At 40.9% G+C, this 19,437-nt stretch overlaps 2 protein-coding genes across 2 annotated transcripts; one reads left to right on the forward strand and one right to left on the reverse strand.

The window, feature by feature from the left end:
* Positions 1-9,449: 9,449 nt before the first annotated feature.
* LOC308309747 (glycerol-3-phosphate acyltransferase 4-like) lies at positions 9,450-19,429 on the reverse strand (the record flags this gene model as incomplete). Its single annotated transcript, XM_080755664.1, has 12 exons — positions 9,450-9,600; positions 10,494-10,573; positions 10,900-11,028; positions 11,250-11,335; positions 11,487-11,542; positions 11,682-11,797; positions 12,794-12,887; positions 17,288-17,377; positions 17,611-17,685; positions 18,192-18,483; positions 18,615-18,684; positions 19,262-19,429. 12 exons carry the CDS (start codon positions 19,427-19,429, stop codon positions 9,450-9,452), a joined length of 1,407 nt encoding a protein of 468 aa, XP_080611790.1.
* LOC308310419 (sarcoplasmic/endoplasmic reticulum calcium ATPase 2-like) lies at positions 13,383-16,514 on the forward strand (the record flags this gene model as incomplete). The annotated part of the gene is made up of 1 exon (XM_080756762.1): positions 13,383-16,514. One exon carries the CDS (start codon positions 13,383-13,385, stop codon positions 16,512-16,514), a length of 3,132 nt encoding a protein of 1,043 aa, XP_080612888.1.
* Positions 19,430-19,437: the final 8 nt, after the last annotated feature.

A 19,437-nucleotide genomic window follows, 5' to 3' on the forward strand; every position in this document is an offset into this window, starting at 1 on the left:
TTGCTGGAAGTCACTGCAGGTGAACCATGGAAACTTGCTTGCAGCACGGTCGACGGTAGGCACAGACAGGCCCCTTCACCTCGTGTCGAGCAGGCTGAGTTCTCACTGTAGCCCCCTCCGGTAGATAGATACGTCACAAGGCGTTCTTTGTATGTACAGACATTTATTTAGCGTATGCTAAATGCCGTGAGAACTGAATAAAAACATAAAAGACAATATACATTCAGTACAATATTCTCATAGAGAACAATAATGAAGAACAACACAGGTTACAAATAAACAAACACAAATGTAACAAATATACCTCATTGGCCGCATCCACTTTGGGGGGAATAAACGGGGGAAATCTTTCAGTATCAGTACATTGGCTTTGACTGATATCAAGGGCTGGAAAACAGCAAATCTACATGTGGCAGCAGCAATGCATTTTAGCTGTTGCACGCTGAAGCTCTCTCTCAGAATGAACTGTCTCTGCCCTGCTCTGCTAATTATGAGGATCCAAAACACCCTTGCTCAATCAGCAGATCAGGCTTCCACTGCTCAGAGGTTTAAGTGACCTTAGTCAATCAATCAAACATAAATTACCTCAAAACACATTGAAAACAAAGTAGAAACACATAGAAACATGAAATTGACATGAAACAAAAAACATTATGAACTTTAACTTATGTACTTTTATAAATGAACTTTTAATTCTGTAGGCAGCTTTTAATCTTGATGACAGCTACACAATGGGAGTACCGCAGGTTTCACAGGTACGGAATCTCTGCCCTCTAAACAAGGTGTTGAATTGTCTTTTAGGATTAAGCTGTAGTCTCCCACGAGCACCCAAGGCTGACTCTGCCATTGAAGGAGAAAATTGGGTCACCAAATAAAAAAACGCAGAAATAAAAGACAAGTGGAATGTCTTAAGAAGAAAATGGATCCGTAAAGTGGACCGGCTCCTGTTTGTTTTCCCATGCAGGAGAGCTACAGTATAGAAATATTGAAACCAACCAGGTGATTACTCAGAGGGTCTTTTTATGCTCAAGATAAGATGTAGTGCTAGCCCTGAGGTATAGCCTCAGTCCCAGGCTTACTCATCTGTGAAGAGAAATCAAGCCCTGAGGGGGGATCCAAGTCTCACTTGTGTAACCAGCTTCCAATGCCTCCTGTAACACATGGAATGTGTTGGACTGCCGTGGGGCTGTTGTCATGTCTCTGCTCCACGGAATTGTTTGGCAAACATCAAATGTAGGGAGTGGATACTTCTTCTTAGGGACATCATAACTGACCATTGGAAAATGACAGATCATGAAATATTCTGTGGTATTTTTTGCACAGTAGTTGAGTTTTCTATTATTAGTGACACTAAATTCAATTTATATGACAATGACAAGTTACCTGTTGCTCTTGACAAAGAAGGGCTCATTAGTTTTCCCAACTGGGGAGAAACTGGAAGAAGGCAGAAGCTTTTTTGTTGCCTTGTTAGGATAGTGGTATTCTTTAGAAGTCCCAGTTTCCATAGATCTAGTTTCTAAGAATTTTGTCAATGTTTTCAATGCAACCTGAAGAAAAAAATATTTGTTATTATTTATTTGTTTGTAACTTTCAACCTGGTGTCCCTATTTCGGTAGATGAACATTCAAAAACCAAGCAGCTATACAAAATGTGTTCTGAATCTGCGATGCAACACATGAGTTTGTAGATTGACTCTTTTTAACTATGGCTTAACTGGTAAATAAATAATTGAAACATTAACTGACATATATTGAAAATATTGTATTTTATTATTATTATTATAAATACCTGTTTTTGCTCTTGATAGGACTGGTTTTCACTCTTTACAGGACTGGCTCTTGACAGAATTGATCTTGGTCTAGAAAAATGCAAACTGCCAGTTATCCAACTCTAAGGAAAACTGATGTAGTATAGTATACAGTAAGTTCCATTCATTCCTTTGCCCCTACCTGTATATAAGAAGTGTAGGTTTATGGCTGCAGTATTTGATGGAGTCATGGGCTTCGATATGTAGCATCCCTGTAGCCTTTTCTCCATTGATCTCCAATATGACATCACCGGGTCGTAAATTAGCTTGCTCAGCACTACTGGACACATTCACCTACAAAATGAGAACGTTAGCATTCAAGAGGTTGAGTGTTTTTATACACTGCATATAGGTTGTTTTTTACCTTGGAAATAGTCAGAGGCCTCCTGAATTCCTTGCCACCAGACAGACGAAAGCCCCATGGTGGATGTCCATCAAGTGTCACCAGTGATGTCATCTGAATAAATGACATCACCTCCAGAAACAATGGTGCACTGTGCAGGACTGATCTTATAATTTCTACCTGTATGTTAGGCTTCCTTTTTTCCTCGATTATCCACTGCAAGTAGTAACAGCAACTGCACTGAATGAATGTAGTCGGGTCTTCATGCACTTGTAAGATATGGAACCTCCACCCAAAACGTCTGTACATCATGTTCTCTATGCTGTAGATTTTATCTGGAGATCTAAATTAGGTAGAGTAAGTGAATATGGGGTCACAGCAACTAAAATGTATACCCATTACAGTAAAAGGCAAGACTGTCTGTCTATTCCCAGAATCACATTTTAATTTTGCCCACTAAGTTCACAAGAAATGGGATCAACAGCAGGAACAATCATTTTATTAAAATAATCTCTATTCATATTTACACATTTGCACAGCAGATTTGACCAGAAACATGCAATTATTTAGATTTTTATTATTATTCTTACAAAGATATTAGGTGAGACTAAAATGTTATATTGTGGTAAAATATGGTACAAATTGTACAATAATAATACAGTCAATGGCCATTATTAACAAGTACAATATAATAATGATAGTTAAGTACTCTAATTTACATTTACATTTATGAACTTTGGATCATACGACAGTAGCTGCTATCTGCAGGCACTGTGCTCTTCACTGCATCTTAAACGTCAGCTTGCATATGTAATCGGACAGCGGCAAAGTGGGCAGTTTCCAAACTGGGCTGTGACGTGGCTGACACAATGAGAACAGAGACACCGATGGCCGCATGGAAGAGTCTCACACGCAGTTGCAGAGCGACATACCACACACTCCTCATGGGATTGTGTGCCTGGAGGAAGTGAAATCAGTACACTGTCAAATCTGAATGACACTAGCACAGATGTTCACATATTCTTTCCCATTGTTCTGTTGATATAGTAAGGTTGCCCTCTGTTTCCCATATTTCTTTAATATTCAGAGTATTATCTCCTTTCATGTTTTGCAGAACTTCATATGAATTTTAAACTATCTTTAGATAAGTAGAGTCTGCATATGCATTTTGGAAAATCTTAATGATCTCTACTCCTGTTGTATCTTCTCTTCTTAATAGTTTTCTATTTATAAAGTCTCTGATTTGTAGGTACCTAAAAAGGTCCCAATTCTGCAAATTAAATTTGTATTTCAGGTCCTGGAAGCTCACATTACCCTGTTTTAAAAGAGTACAGTATGCAGAGAGGCCATTCCCAATCCAACCTCTAAACCTCATGTCATGTGTACTAGGTCTGAAGTCTGGATCATATGCAAACCATTTGAGAATTCCAGTTTTGTCCTTCAGCTTATATCTCCTAATTATTTCACTCCACACCTTCAATGAACCCGTTATCATCACATTCTGAGGGTTGGTACCTTACAGTCTATGGTTGGTACACACATTCATTGGTATTCCTCAGTTCATGTTGTATACAACATACAATAGTATATACAATGTATACTAACCAGTGCAAGGAATGTGAGTTGAAGGGTCCTTGAAGTCTTGAGGGCTACAGCAGACATCACCTCTGTCCACACACATGCAACTGTCTCCATCGGATGCAGGTGGGGGTGGGGGAACTGGACAAGATCTTTGCTTCTTTTTCTTCAAAATCCCTTTCTTTTCTGTCCCTGTGGAACACAGAACAAACAATTAATTTAAGTGATATAGTCATATTTCTGTCACAATCTTTTTATTTGATACACCACTTAAACCTTATCCCTATTCATTGACCGTGGTCTCCCCAGTGGTCTAGACTTGGCCGTCTCCTTTTTGAGCGGTGCACACCACTCCAATACCGCTCCAATGACTAACTTTGTGTGTATGTATGAATACGAGGCCTTCACACATGAGCACCATAACTACTGCATAACAACAAACGTATATAGTCTTGAGTTTTCAGTATACAGTATCGGGTACAGATACTGTACAGGGTCGTTGTGATGTAGTTGTAGGACGTGAAGGCAGCTACACACGCACGCACCTCTGCACACGAAAGTTAACAAATAGCTCTACAAATGCAATGTAGAGCTGCTATTTAATGTTCACCCCAGAGTAGGGGTGCTTGCACTTAACAGAAAAAGTTCTCTTGATATTATTTACTTACTTAAAAGCAGTACTGCTCGTGTCTGTCCATAGACATCTATCATGGCCCAGAGAGGCTTCTTCACATCCACCCCCTGTAGAAGCCGATATTTTAGACCATCTGGACCTTTGTACATCATCACCCCTTGAGAAGTCACCCAGAAACACAGCTCTGCCCCTGGCCTTGTGTGGCTACTTGGCAGTGCACAAGCCCAGTAGCCTTGAGTCCCGATAAATGTAGGAATGCCTAGGACATAGGGAAGGTTAGGGAACGATGGGGGAGGTATTGAAGTAAAGCCCAACCGCAGGGCTCCATTCCAGTGCTGGTCACAGCGCTCCACACGCAAATGGACCCGCTCCTCAAGGATGACCGGACGGGTACTAAAGGCCAAGCCATTTCGGAAAGTCTCACGATTTCTCTCCACATATCGGTTATTAATTCTCAGAGCCAACTGATCTCCAAGGGCTTCTCTGTGGAAGCTCATTGGACCCAGGCAGTGCTGATGTCCACAGTTGAAGCTTGCATTGGACTCTTGTGGAAAAAAGGGAGAAGCTAATATTGGTTACATTTTCCAGCATAAATCAATACATTTTTATTGGTAAATGTAATGTGCAGTATACATTACTGTATAGTGTATACAAAGTAAGAATCCAAAATAAAGTCATATACTCACATCACATATAGGATGTCTAGCTGCAGTGACGTTTATAACCAAAATGATAATAATCGATTTACCGTATAATAATAGTTAAATCAATTTCTTTTACAGTACTTTTATGATTCTGTGTAGTGAAAACTATTCTGACATTTCTGTCTTCTTTAGTGCCATCTATTCATTGTTGTTTATTTAATTTTAATTATGGGCCTTACAGCATGTAGGCTGTTGTATTCGCCTCTGCCTTCGTGATATTTTTATTTTTTATTTTTTCTCTATTCTCTCATAACTTGAGCTCTCAAGTTAATAATTCAATTTTATTTTTTTCACTCTCAATGGCCACTCTCGGGGGCTCCTTAGAGAAGAAATGTAGTAGAAATAATTTCACCTCCTCTATTACAATCGTTAATCGTGTCTTGTAAGTTGATTCTGATTCATTGTTCAAGGTGGGGTTTTTTTATTTCCAGTTTCATCATGACATCCTCTGTCCGTCCTTCAGTTATATGGCTTAGAAGACAGTGAGTCTGATAGAAAAGTTGCGGGAAAGTTGCGGGCTATATTGCAAGTTTGCACTAATTACAGTATCGGCTTCAAATACATTTCAAGATTTCCAGTAAATGCACAATTAATATTTAGATTATTAATAATAATAATATTTATTGAATCTATTACACCCTCATAACACTCCTAGCAAATCCTCACCACTTAACAATGCCTCTATTTAGTTTAACCCTCTAGCACCCAGAGTTGCTTTTTAGCAACACATTTAATTTAATTAATTACTAAATTATTATATTTTTTTTCTGTTCTTTTTTCACCTAAACGTCATCAGTGATGTTCATTGCAATGCCATTTCAATGCCATTGGTCATGATATTTGCATATAAACACCCCCCACAGAGGCTGAAATTCACACAAATAAAAAATGTCTGGACTCTGTGCGATTTTGAACAAGACTTTTGACCTTTACCCTAATAAGAGTAGGTAAAATAATTGCAATATATGTTTTTTTGTGATCATTAGAATGTCTAGAACATGTTTTATTCATTATTGTGAAAGATATCCCCCAAATGTAAATTATTAATTTATTATATTATTATATAATTATTATAAAATTTTCATCAAACTTTTTTTATTTATTTATTTTAACATATTTTTTAGTGTCAGTCCTAGTAGTAGAAAGTAGTAGTAAGGTTGAAATCTATTTTTTGCAAGTAGAAATTAATGCGGGTGTAAGGCTATATTATTGACCTTTATTTACGTAATCAGGGAACACCATTGAGAGCATGCTCTCTTTTGCAAGGATGCCCCGAGTACAACATGATCACAACATTAAAAAAATAAAATAAACAAACAAATACAAACAGCAAAAAAACGTCAAGTAATTTTCAAACCACCTTTGTTAACTCTTCAGCTAAATGTGAAAAATGCGTACCTTTTCCGATTGCCGTCCCCATACTTTGCTTAGTCTCTTCTTCAGTTAGGCTATGCTCAAGGAATGTAAGCTGATGCTACTGTATTGTGCAGATAATGATAGCAATGATGTGCAACCACATGCAGTTTAGCCCAACCCCTTGCAGTCTGAAATTATTATCTCCTTGTGTATAGCCTAGTTTTGATTTAAAACAAGCAAATATAGAAATAGCCAAATAAATAGTATCTAGTTAAATAAGCTGTGAAATAATTCTCAAATTCAAACTTAAACTTGAAATGCACACCATACTTTAAGTACTTCCTAAAGCACCGTTATACGTGCATTTATCATTTATACGTGCATTTATCAACACACAGGTTTTAGGTCAAAACTGTACAAATGTCTTAAATTAGTGCTATTTTACATTAGGAGGGTTGGTAATTAATGACTACTTGACTATAGGATAAATTATTGTCTGACCCTTTTGGAATTAATTAAAAATGATCACTAAATACAAAATAATTAAGAGGTGGACCCTATATGTTTGTCACAATTTGTTTAAACTGAGATATTTTTACTCTCACAATTTGCTTTAATGTGTCACATTTCTCACCTTCTTTTTTTAAGTCATAAAAAGCACGCTGCATCAGCAAAGTTAATCTGTGCTGTTAATATGTAACTCGCATTACAAACACATAGGCAACAGCCGATTTGTACACGGGAATAGATTCTGAGTCGTTTCACAAGCTGTAATTCACCCAACTACTTATGTTACCACCATGAATATCATACCATATTGTCAGTCTGAACATAATGCTTAAAGGTGCTATAGTGATATTACTTTGTTAAAATGAGTGTTAGCTTTATAGTAAACATAGTTATAGCCTTCAGTAATAGATATATCCCTGCCTCTCCAGCTCAGATTGTATTTCTTTTAGGTAAGGATACATCCAGTAAGGAGAGATTGATTGAAGATACATACAGGATAAAAGTGAAATTAGAAGTGATGAAACAAATACACAAGCAGACAAAATTGGAACTTGAACACAAGCTGTTAAATGTTCTTGGGGTTCTCTCTCCTGATAGGATGCCAACTTGAAGATTTATCTAACTAGAAATGCACCAATCTCTATTCTCTGTGTGTACGTGTGTACGTACTGTACGTCTGAAATCCACTCGAGAACCGTTCGCCAGGCCCACCGACTTCAAATTCCCCACAGGGAGTGCAGTGCCCGTTGTCGTGTCAGTCTGACCCATGCACGGTTGTCCAGAACCTCCACAAAAGGCTGCCCGGGCTCTGGACAGGGCCCCTGCCCAGTGTCCATATATGGAGCTGGCCTGTTCTGACATCATTCTGACGTCTGCATAGACTCCATATTTGGACATGCCTGACAAAGAAGTCCATATGGGCATAAAAGGGACACAGACATAATATCTGGGTGGGGCGAACTAGAGACGTGGAGACCCTACAAACACTCTGTAGCAATGATGATCAGAATAGATCAAGCTTCAACCCTTTAACTATAATAATTTCATTTTAACCAAAGAATATCACTTACAGCTTTACGTTATCAACACTGCAGAGATAATCCTAATGCAATCATTTCTAATAACAAAGGAACCATAAGGTTCAATGTTTTTCTTTTTTCTACCTCAAACCCTAACCGCAAGCACAGGAGCAGCGCATGTTCGACCGTTGTTTGTTCATGTCAGCCCGTTGGTGTGTCTAATCTGCATGTGCATCCCTATTTTACTTCTACATTCCTTGAACTGGATTCATTAATGTGTTATTGTCCAACTATATTACAAGAATTATTGGGCCAAGAAAAACAGTAACAATAATGTTGACTGTTAATTATTAATTTTAATCACAAAAACACACATTAAACAGGTGGGATTCAGCAGTTTTGTTTATCAGTTCTCAAGTCCAGTAAAGGAAGGAAAAAAAAGTGCTACCAACAATTTCAGTTGATGACACTAACACAAAATGTTTTGCTCCTGTGAAGAAGTAATGACATGTCCATAATTATACATATTATTACCTAAAATGAAAATGTTGTGTTTAACCTATAGGGCTAGTCAGACCAGAAAGGATGGCAATGCTTGTCCGCTCATCAGTCTGTACATCTAACACTACTAAATGTAATATTTCAGTCATGGAAGGGGCGAGGGAGAGGCCTCAATATCAGTGCACAGGAATGACAAATTCAATTTTGATTCATGCCAAAGACACTGGAGTTTATCCAGGTGTGCAGGAACCAATACAAAGAGCCGAAAACACAAGCTTTGACAGTTCACAGGCTTGCTGTGTATGCAAGCAACACACCTCCACATCTTTGGGAAAAGCCCCATCATTCACCAGGGGAGTTCCATGTTAAGTTAATATTAACTTAAAGTGTTATAAATAAGGTTATGGGTATGGGATAAACAGATTATTAACCAGCATTATGTGCCCTCACATCCAACCCTTGGCAGGATTGCATCAAGTGCGTTGATGCACTTTGGCAACGATGAAGTATTCTATATACAGTATAAAGTAATCTATATTTATTCACACAAAATGCGTACAACTTTCACTTCACTTGCAGACTTGAGTCTGTGAACAAACAGAAATGTGCATAAACAATAAAAACATTTTAGTTTCATGTTTCCTGTTTCTCACAGTCACAGCATCAATGACCCTCCAGTGATTGTAACCAATGGCCCATGTTTACAATAACCACAAACAATGTTTGTATGAATGAATGTATAATTAGAAGTAATATTAATTTGATGTATCAAAACTGATGACATTCATTGTATGTGTGTGCATGGTGCTGCATGGCCTAAACAGCATTTTGGTCAGACCCTGTAAAACATTACATTATTTCATTCATAGTGCTTAGTAAAAACATGTAAGCATAATTCCTGAAGTCTGTAATATCTATTTGAATGACCAAAAATGACAGAACAAGAATATGTTGAGTAGTCACCATATTTTGTATTTGTCCATAGTTCTCTTTCCCTTCATTGAATCTGAGCTGCTTTCACATCCTCATCTTCTTCAAGCTTGTCTTCAATTTGGTCCTCCTGTTCACCTACTAGAACTTTGCTGTACAGCTTCTGCTGATCTTCCTTGAATGTTTCTTTCACCTTAGCCCGTTTCAACCCTCCATCCCTGAAATCACATGGGTGAAAAAGAACATGGCTATCATCATGACATGGAGAACAACAAGACAGCAGATGCAATGTGTCATGAGTTAGAGTTGTTATGAGAGAGAGAAAGCGATCCTTGTTCACCAGTTCATCATATCAAGGATGTAAAGAACTTGTCCACCAAATATGGTTATTGGTTACTGCGAATATTATATATTTTTCACTTATTTTTTATTGAGAAAAAAGACAATGACAGGAAAGAAAAATGGACAAGAAAAAAACAGTACAAAAAGAACAAACAAAAGCAAGAGACGAGAAAACAAAACAAAAAAGGCTGCATTTTTCATATATTACAGGTTACATTCATTGAATTCCTCCCATGAATGTTAGTTTTCCCATGACATACAATTTCTCAGTAATGTCCATCCAATGTTATTGTCTTGGTGGGTACCAGTGTTGTGTGATCGCTTTCTTACTTGTTGCTAAGAGGATCTTGATTAAATAGTGGACAACAGTGATGGTTCACAGAATGGCTGTGTGATGTGCAGCCAGACTGTTTTCAGCCAACTCCCTGTACCATTTGGTTTGCAGTGGCAGTTACTTGTTGACAGTATAGTTAATCTGGGTTTTTTAAGATATATTTTGGGGCTATTTGCCTTTATTGATAGATATATATAGGTTGACAAGAAACAGGGAGAGAGATGGGGGGGGGGGGAGACACGCAGCAAAGATCGTCGGGGGATTGGGAATCGAACCGGCAGTAATGTAGATTAAAACACATCTCATAGTGCACACATAATCCTTAACCCTAACCCAGCAGATCTATATATTAATTGTTAATGTGGGAAATATACTCCTTTTTTACATTTTACATTTACATTTACTCGATCTCTGTTATGACAGAGATCGACTCACCAAAGGAGGTCAACTAATCCTCCCTGTTCAGCAATGGCTGCCTTCACTCTGTTGGCAAACTGCACTGCATCCTCTCCTTCCTGTACAGGGAACAAAAAGAAAGAAATCCCACTTGTGTGAAGTGAGGCCGGGGCACTCTTATCATCATACTAACATACATCACATACATCCATCATCATACATCACATTACGTGCTCAGCCAATCAAATCATCACATTCCGTGCTACAAACACATTCCGTGCTCAAACAGACATACAGACAAAGCTGTGCATAGGAGGGGTTACTGCCCGGGTTAAGACACAAAGCTCTATCCTATCTGTGAGCAGTCTCATTGTCAACAACAGTCTATGCTTAACTTTACCCACACACAAATTCTGTGTATCTGAAGGGAGGGAGGGGGGTTCACCTTTCTGTTCATAGGTGGTAGGTACCAGACACTGCAGACAATGGCCCAGCTACTCATCATCCTCAACAGGTAGTTCACCATGCCAAACTTACTGCTGTTCCAGAATGCATCCCCAAACCGTGGGTCATACTGCAAGATGGAAACAACCTCAAACCAAAGAACAGAGGGTATAGAGGTTCCACAGAACCATAAATAGGAAACGTTTGCACACCATCATGTATGCCTGACAAAGGTTGAAACGGTAGGGCATTAAAGCTTTGAAAGTTTGCAAGCAACAACAGTGTGTGGTTATTCTAGCAGTTCGGTTTCCTCACGGGCCAAAATGCCAAAATGATAATTCCACGTCCTACCTTTATTGCCACTGGGTAGACAGTGCAGCCAATTTCAAAGCTCCCTTTTTTAAACATCATTACGGATGTATTATTGACGCAAGTACCTATTGACAATACAGAAAGTGTTACCCAATTAACAACAAACAAACAACCAGAGCGTTCAAACAAACATGCATCTCTATTGGCTGATTATATGGCTTTCAACCCTATTATGAATCACATGACATGGAAGGTACAATGCGTGTCATTACTAACCCTCAGGGAAAATGAGGATAGGCTTTTTGGTTTTGTCAGCTACATGATCACCAAGTCTAAAATGAGAAAGAAAGTCCAATATTAAATAAAGAATGGCTACTGTATGCTTTCACATTTGACGATCTGGCATAAAAGTCTAAATAAAGTGAGTATATGTAAAAGAAGGCAGCGGAAATGACAAAGACGCCATGTTACCTTTTCACCACAAGGTGTCTATCTTTGACTTCCGATCTTTCAAACCAGATGTGGGGAGAGGATTTGACCATGGCTCTCTGTAGAATGCCCATCAGCCCTCCATGAATTTGTCCAACCTGTTGGAAAGCAAAATTCACCTCAATAACAGGTTGAAGAAACATGTCTCAATTTATAATTCCAATCTAGGTGTATGGAGCTTAGATTGCTCTTATCAGAACATATGTTTCGAATAGGTTCCATAAGCATCAGCCAACCGTCAATGGGGAGTTAGGGAAGTGTGAAGAAGTACAGTACAGTATGTGCTACAGTGTAAGTCTAACAATAACAACAAACCTGGAATCTATTCAAATACCCTACATAATATCTAAATAACATAACTATGTACCTAAATAGTGAACCAGAAGGAAGACCCAAAGATTAAAAAACAATCACACTCGTGTAGGCATGTAACGATTCACTCAACTCACGATACGATTCGTATCACGATATGAGGTTCACGATACGATTTTTCACGATATAAAAAAATATATATATTATTATAAAGAAATATTACCGTTTTTTAAATTTTATATAATTTATCTTCCCCCCTGAGATTTCTTATTTAACTACATTGCAAAAGTTACTTTTGACAGTGCAGAAACATAATTGCCTTCCTTGTTGAGCATAAACGACCATCATCACCTGGGCACAGTCACAGACACACACAGCTCCCCTCTACAGTGCTCTACTACTGAAAGTGACTATAATTTCTCTCCAAAAGCGATATAGGATATATCGTTACATGCCTATACACTCGTGTGAAGTGAAGGACACCCACTGTATTTATATCGGCCACATGATGTCTGCATTAATTGCCCCTCCAAAAGACTGCTATAAAGGGTAAAGGGAGGGTAGAATGATACCCTAGCTACGGTGGAGGAGGATTCCAAACTGAGCTGCTCATATCATTAATCTTTCCAATCAAAGTGAAACAGCCCATCACTTAGCCTACTAACCCTCATAGCCACATAAATCACACCAGATGATTGGACAGAAATACAAACACACCCAATGTTACACATGCTGTACACCTAGGCATGCATATGCACATAAAGACCCTATACTGTACATACCATAGCGTAGCAGGAGTCATTGGCCAATATGATAATATCAATGGGAGTAGTATGATTGGCCACACAGATGCCTCCATTCTTTGGTTTGTTTTCTCTGGGAACAGAACAACAGGCTCATTAAAGACACATACTGTACACATTACAGTAGGTGGAGGTTGGTCCATAGCCATGTAGAACCATGGCTGACCCCTTTTGTGCCACATCATAAAAGAATGAAGGGTACCATGTTAGGATTTCATGTCATATATTGGTGACATCAGTCTTGCCCTAATATGGAGGGATGGGCCGCAGCCTGTAACTTAAAACACATGTTGTCTAAACTAAGATTCATTGTGACACTGCATTACTGATACGGTATTCTGCAGAATGGTACGATTTTTGTACGTGTGGTGATATCGGTTATTTGTCTCAGGTTTGCGGTGAAGCACAAGCCATATCAACACTGGTGAATGTCAGGGGAATAGCCGACGGCCGTAACCAAAATAGCTTGGTAGCTATTAGCCTTCAAACCACAACATCACCCACACTGCATCTTTGTCTCATAAAAAATAACCAACAGAGTGAGCGTGCTGTCATGTGGCCATTCACCATGTTCAACGCACACACAAAGACGGTAGCAGAAGTTTATGGCTTTTTTAACACGAATGAAACCGCTGGACTGAGGTTTGATCAAGTAATAAAACAACGAGAGAAATACGGACCTAACGAATTACCAGCTGAGGAGGGAAAATCTCTTTGGGAACTGATGATTGAACAGTTTGAAGATTTACTTGTGAGGATCCTTCTTCTTGCTGCTTGTATATCCTTTGTACTGGCCTGGTTTGAAGAAGGAGAGAAGACCATCACAGCATTCGTAGAACCTTTTGTCATCCTGCTGATTCTCATAGCGAATGCCATTGTGGGGGTTTGGCAGGAGAGAAATGCAGAAGACGCTATTGAAGCACTCAAGGAGTATGAGCCAGAGATTGCGAAGGTGTACCGCGAGGGCAGAAAGAGTGTCCAGAAGATCAAAGCAAGGGACATTGTGCCTGGGGACATCGTTGAGGTAGCTGTTGGTGATAAAGTGCCAGCAGACATCCGGCTTACATCTATCAAGTCTACTACACTGAGAGTTGACCAATCAATTCTTACAGGAGAGTCAGTGTCTGTGATCAAACACACAGACCCCGTACCAGACCCTCGAGCCGTCAACCAGGACAAGAAGAACATGCTCTTCTCTGGCACCAACATTGCGGCAGGCAAAGCTGTAGGCGTTGTGGTGGCCACAGGGGTCAACACAGAGATAGGAAAGATCCGTGAAGAGATTGCATCTACAGAACAAGAGCGCACACCCCTGCAGAAGAAACTGGATGAGTTTGGTAAGCAGCTTTCTACAGTTATTTCAATGATCTGCATTGCCGTATGGATCATCAACATCGGCCATTTCAACGATCCTGTCCATGGTGGCTCTTGGACACGTGGGGCCATCTACTACTTCAAGATTGCTGTGGCTCTGGCTGTGGCTGCCATCCCAGAGGGTCTGCCTGCTGTCATCACCACCTGCCTTGCTTTGGGAACACGCCGCATGGCAAAGAAGAATGCCGTCGTCCGCAGCTTGCCCTCTGTGGAGACCCTAGGCTGCACCTCTGTCATCTGCTCTGACAAGACTGGCACACTGACCACCAATCAGATGTCTGTCTCTAGGATGTTCATAATCCACCAGGTTACTGGTGATAGCTGCACTCTAAAGGGATTCACTGTAACTGGCTCTACATATGCCCCTGATGGACAAGTGTTCCATGAAGGTTACCCAGTGAAGTGTTCTCAATACGATGCCTTAGTGGAGCTGGCCTCTATCTGTGCTCTCTGCAATGACTCCTCACTGGACTACAATGAGACCAAAGGTGTGTATGAGAAAGTTGGTGAGGCCACAGAGACGGCACTCACCTGTCTGGTGGAGAAAATGAACGTCTTCGATACTGATGTTAAATACCTGTCCAGGATTGAGAGGGCCAATGCCTGTAATTCTGTAATCAAGCAGCAGATGAAAAAGGATTTTACTCTGGAATTTTCCAGAGAGAGGAAATCCATGTCTGTGTACTGTACACTAAACAACGATCACTACTCCATTGGCAAGATGTTTGTCAAGGGTGCCCCAGAGGGAGTTATTGACAGGTGCACTCACATCCGTGTGGGTGGGAACAAGGTACCAATGACCCCTGGCATTAGGGGAAAGGTGATGTCAATGATCAGGGAGTATGGAACAGGCACGGACAACCTACGCTGCCTGGCCCTGGCCACACAGGACAAACCCATGAGAAAAGAAGAAATGGTGTTGGAGGACTCGGCCCGCTTCATTGAATACGAGACTGATCTGACCTTTGTTGGCTGCGTGGGCATGCTGGATCCTCCTAGGGCAGAAGTGGCATCTTCTATCAAACTGTGTCAGCTAGCAGGCATCAGAGTGATCATGATCACTGGAGACAACAAGGGTATGGCTGTGGGGATATGCAGACGAACTGGCATCTTTGGAGAACACGATGATGTCTCAAGCATGGCCTTCACTGGCCGTGAGTTTGATGACCTGTCTCCCACTGCACAAAGAGAAGCTGTGCTTAAAGCCCGCTGCTTTGCCCGTGTTGAGCCCTCTCATAAGTCAAAGATTGTGGAGATCCTACAGTCCTATGGCGAGATAACTGCTATGACTGGTGACGGAGTTAACGATGCTCCTGCGTTGAAGAAAGCGGAGATAGGCATTGCTATGGGTTCAGGCACTGCTGTTGCCAAGTCTGCCTCTGAAATGGTGCTGGCAGATGATAATTTTGCCACCATTGTAGCTGCCGTGGAGGAAGGACGAGCCATCTACAACAACATGAAACAGTTCATCCGATACCTCATCTCCTCAAATATAGGAGAGGTTGTCTGTATCTTTCTGACTGCAGCACTGGGTTTCCCTGAGGCCTTGATCCCAGTTCAGCTGCTGTGGGTAAACCTGGTGACTGATGGTCTACCCGCCACAGCCCTGGGCTTCAACCCCCCTGATCTGGACATCATGAATAAGCCACCACGCAACGCCCGCGAGCCTCTCATCTCTGGATGGCTCTTTTTCAGATATCTGGTAATTGGATGCTATGTGGGTGCTGCTACTGTTGGTGCGGCTGCCTGGTGGTTTGTTGCTGCTAAGGATGGTCCCAGAGTCACCTTTTACCAACTGAGCCATTTCCTGCAGTGTGGCCCAGAGAATCCAGACTTTGAGGGTCTGGATTGTGCTGTGTTTCAGTCTCCATATCCAATGACCATAGCCCTGTCTGTCTTGGTTACTATTGAGATGTGTAATGCACTCAACAGTGTGTCAGAGAACCAGTCGCTGCTGCGAATGCCTCCGTGGAAGAACGTGTGGCTGCTAGGAGCCATCTGTCTCTCCATGTCCCTTCACTTCCTCATCCTCTACGTGGAGCCTCTGTCTGTCGTCTTCCAGATCACACCTCTGAACCTGACCCAGTGGCTGGTGGTGCTGAAGATCTCGCTGCCTGTCATTCTTCTGGATGAGATGCTGAAGTTTGCCGCCAGGAACTTCCTGGAGCGTGTAAAAGAGCCGGAGAAGAGTGCCAGAAACAAAAGCTGGTCCTTGTCTGCATGCACGGAGGGAGTCTCCTGGCCCTTTGTGGCCATTTCCGTCTCCCTGTTTCTCTGGCTCTACAGCATAGACACTAACATGGTCGACATGTTCTGGTCTTCTTGACTGACTGAAGTGCTGACTAATCCCCCGCCCCCTTTCTACTCAGGCTGCCTTCCTACGTGTACATACTGTAGCTATCGTGTGTGTGTATTAGTGTGCCTGCCAAGTGTGCACAAGTTTAACACATGAAATATAAAAATATAATTAACAATATATTTTTTTTTGTGACTTGAGGCTTTTTAGTGGTAGTTTAGCAGTGCATTGAACAGAGGTAACACTGTTTTGCAACTTTTTTTTTAAAGCCGAAGGTGTAGTTGCGATTTTATTTTTGTCCATACTGTATTATGTTTGTGTATGTGGCAAATCTTGCATATTGGGCTGAACTCGATCAACATGTTGAAGTGTGTTGATGCCTGACCCTGACCCTAACCGAAAAAAAGAAAAAAAAGAAAAACACTACGGTTATTGCAACATTTGCCAGATAAAGCTGCATGTGGGCGACCACTTAAATCATAGCACAACAGGGTGAGACTGCACAAAAGAGTCATAATGCTTATGGTTTGGTTGCATGTTGCACTCAATCAACTTCTTCATGCCAGATACTGCACTGGTGAGTTTATTTGTGACAGCAACTACAGTATATTACTGACACAAACATAGACTCAGACTCACTCAGAAAACAGACTCACTGTACGTCCAGGGACGTACAGTGCCTCTGTTCAGCATAATGAGATCTACTAGCGAGAGAGTGTGTGTAATCCGACACCACGGTTTTACAACACTAGCCTCTTTTTTGTAATGGGTGATAATGCATTTGTGCTCCAACTGTATCGTACCTGTTGTGATAGGTAATGATGGCTGAGAGTGCTCTAACAAAGATGCGGTAACACATGAGATGAACCTTCTCACTTAGGTGTGTCCTCAACCTGTTGATATAGAAGGCATCATCGATTAGCTATTTGTGCTGTTATAATGGTCACACAGCTAAATATTCTAAAGCCATTCAACAGCAACCTTATCACATCAGCAAAAATAAAATGAGTGTGCTTTGGCATTTGATCTAATTTCTACCCTGAGAAGCTAAATGTACTGTACAATATGTGTCAAATCGGGTTAAATCATAATTGTAATCCTAACTGTTATTTTGAGGGAAACTTACTCTCCACTTGGTAGAAATCCCACCACTGTAGTCAGGATTAGAAGCAGACCAATCCCAGTGACAGCAAGTGTTACTCTGCAGAAGATATAATGTGTCTCAGCTTGAAATTGTCCAAGCACAGTTCAAAAGTGCATCTCTATTCCACAAAGTAATACCAAACTGTCTGGAAATTCAGGCAGCGATTGCCGCAGCATCTAAAACTGGGTTTAACCGGATGAACCCTGCCGTCCCTATTCTGGGGGTGTGAACATTAGGGAAAGAATTCTAAAGGAGTTTGTGTGGAGGGGAATAAAATGCTGTGTGTGTGTGTGTGTCTGTGTGTGTGTGTGTGTGTGTGTGTGTGTGTGTGTGTGTGTGTGTGTGTGTGTGCGCGCCCCCCTGATACACTGTATTTTCTTTACATCTGGACGTTGAATAGGGTCGAGTTGTTACAGTATAACTCTGAAAAGTGTACAGTTTAATTAATTGGTTTATTGTGTATTTACTGTGCAGTGTGCACTACACGCGCCCTGTGATGATAATGTCTCCCCCTCCTCCATTCTGCTGACAGTCTGAGTCCCTGTGCTCAGCAGTGCTCTGACCTCAGAGGCAGCAGGAAGCCGTAGCGGATAAGGACGCCGAGGCCCCAAAGGACACTGAGCCTCAAGCTGATGTGGCGAAAGTTGTAGTTGCTGCGTGTCAGCAGGTTCCAGCTTTCCAGTTCCTGGGCAGAAAAGCGCTTTGTAACCTCGTCGTCCACGATGCTCTCCACGCCTCTCGTGCAGAAGTAGAGGCTGTCCGCCACCTCGAACTCTGGCTCTGAGCCCACGGTGCTGCCGGGGCCCCGTAGCTCCTGGATCTCTTGTTCCAAAGATGATGGCAGTTCTTTGATACCTTGCAGAGGATAAGGGGGAAGTATACTGTAGTAGATTAAATCACATAAAAAACAGACGTACTGTACACGCGAGAAAGAGGATAGAGAGACTTAATTTGATTACATACAACTTATACAAGTGTTAATTTACCATAACTATAAGGTTTATAGAGCTGTCGATTCTGCTCCTTTGCGCCCCTCTCCATTCTTACTGTTGCCCACTAAATAATAAATGAAAAAATTAATCAAGTATAAATTATAAGTATATGCCTTTGTATCCGTGTTTCAGCATGGGAGCTGTGCTAACTGATCATTGAAATAAGGTTGCATATGGTCCTATCAGCTGTAGAGTCTAGTGATATTAGCTGAATACCCCTGCAGTTAGTTACTAAGCTCAAACGTACAAAGAGGATACAGAGTAAAATCCTCAGTGTTCATTTACATTGTACCATTTGGTTCTGTAAGGGTCCAACAGTCCATTTGTAAATGGTTACAAATTAATACTGTACATTAACAACACCAAGGATATTATTTTATACCAACGTGCTGTACAGTGTGCACTGTATACCTGTAGCATCATCTCTGTAAAGGGGAATGGTTCGGAGAGTGTTTCCTCTATAAAAATAGAAGAATGGAACACACTACCTTGCCTTACAGAGTACAGAGTACAGACATACACAGATTTACTGGATCAGAGAGTACCTTGGATCTAAAATATCCTGATTTATTACCGCCAATTTCACTATTTCATTTGTGTTTTTGTACCGTCCTAGTGATGCGATGCATTAAAGAGCTCACCTCAAAGACCTTGAGAAGTGTCTTCATGTAGAGACTGCGGAAACCAAAAGACACCCCAAGAATGGCTGGTACGATGATGAATACCAGCAGAACAGTGAACCACACAGTGATGGAGATGCCAAGATATATGCATAGTTGGTTGTCAACAGGAAACATAAACCAAGGCATACTGACAG

Source organism: Protomyctophum bolini (genome assembly GCF_963924005.1).
Source record: "Protomyctophum bolini genome assembly, chromosome: 22".
In the NCBI taxonomy this organism is placed as follows: domain Eukaryota; kingdom Metazoa; phylum Chordata; class Actinopteri; order Myctophiformes; family Myctophidae; genus Protomyctophum; species Protomyctophum bolini.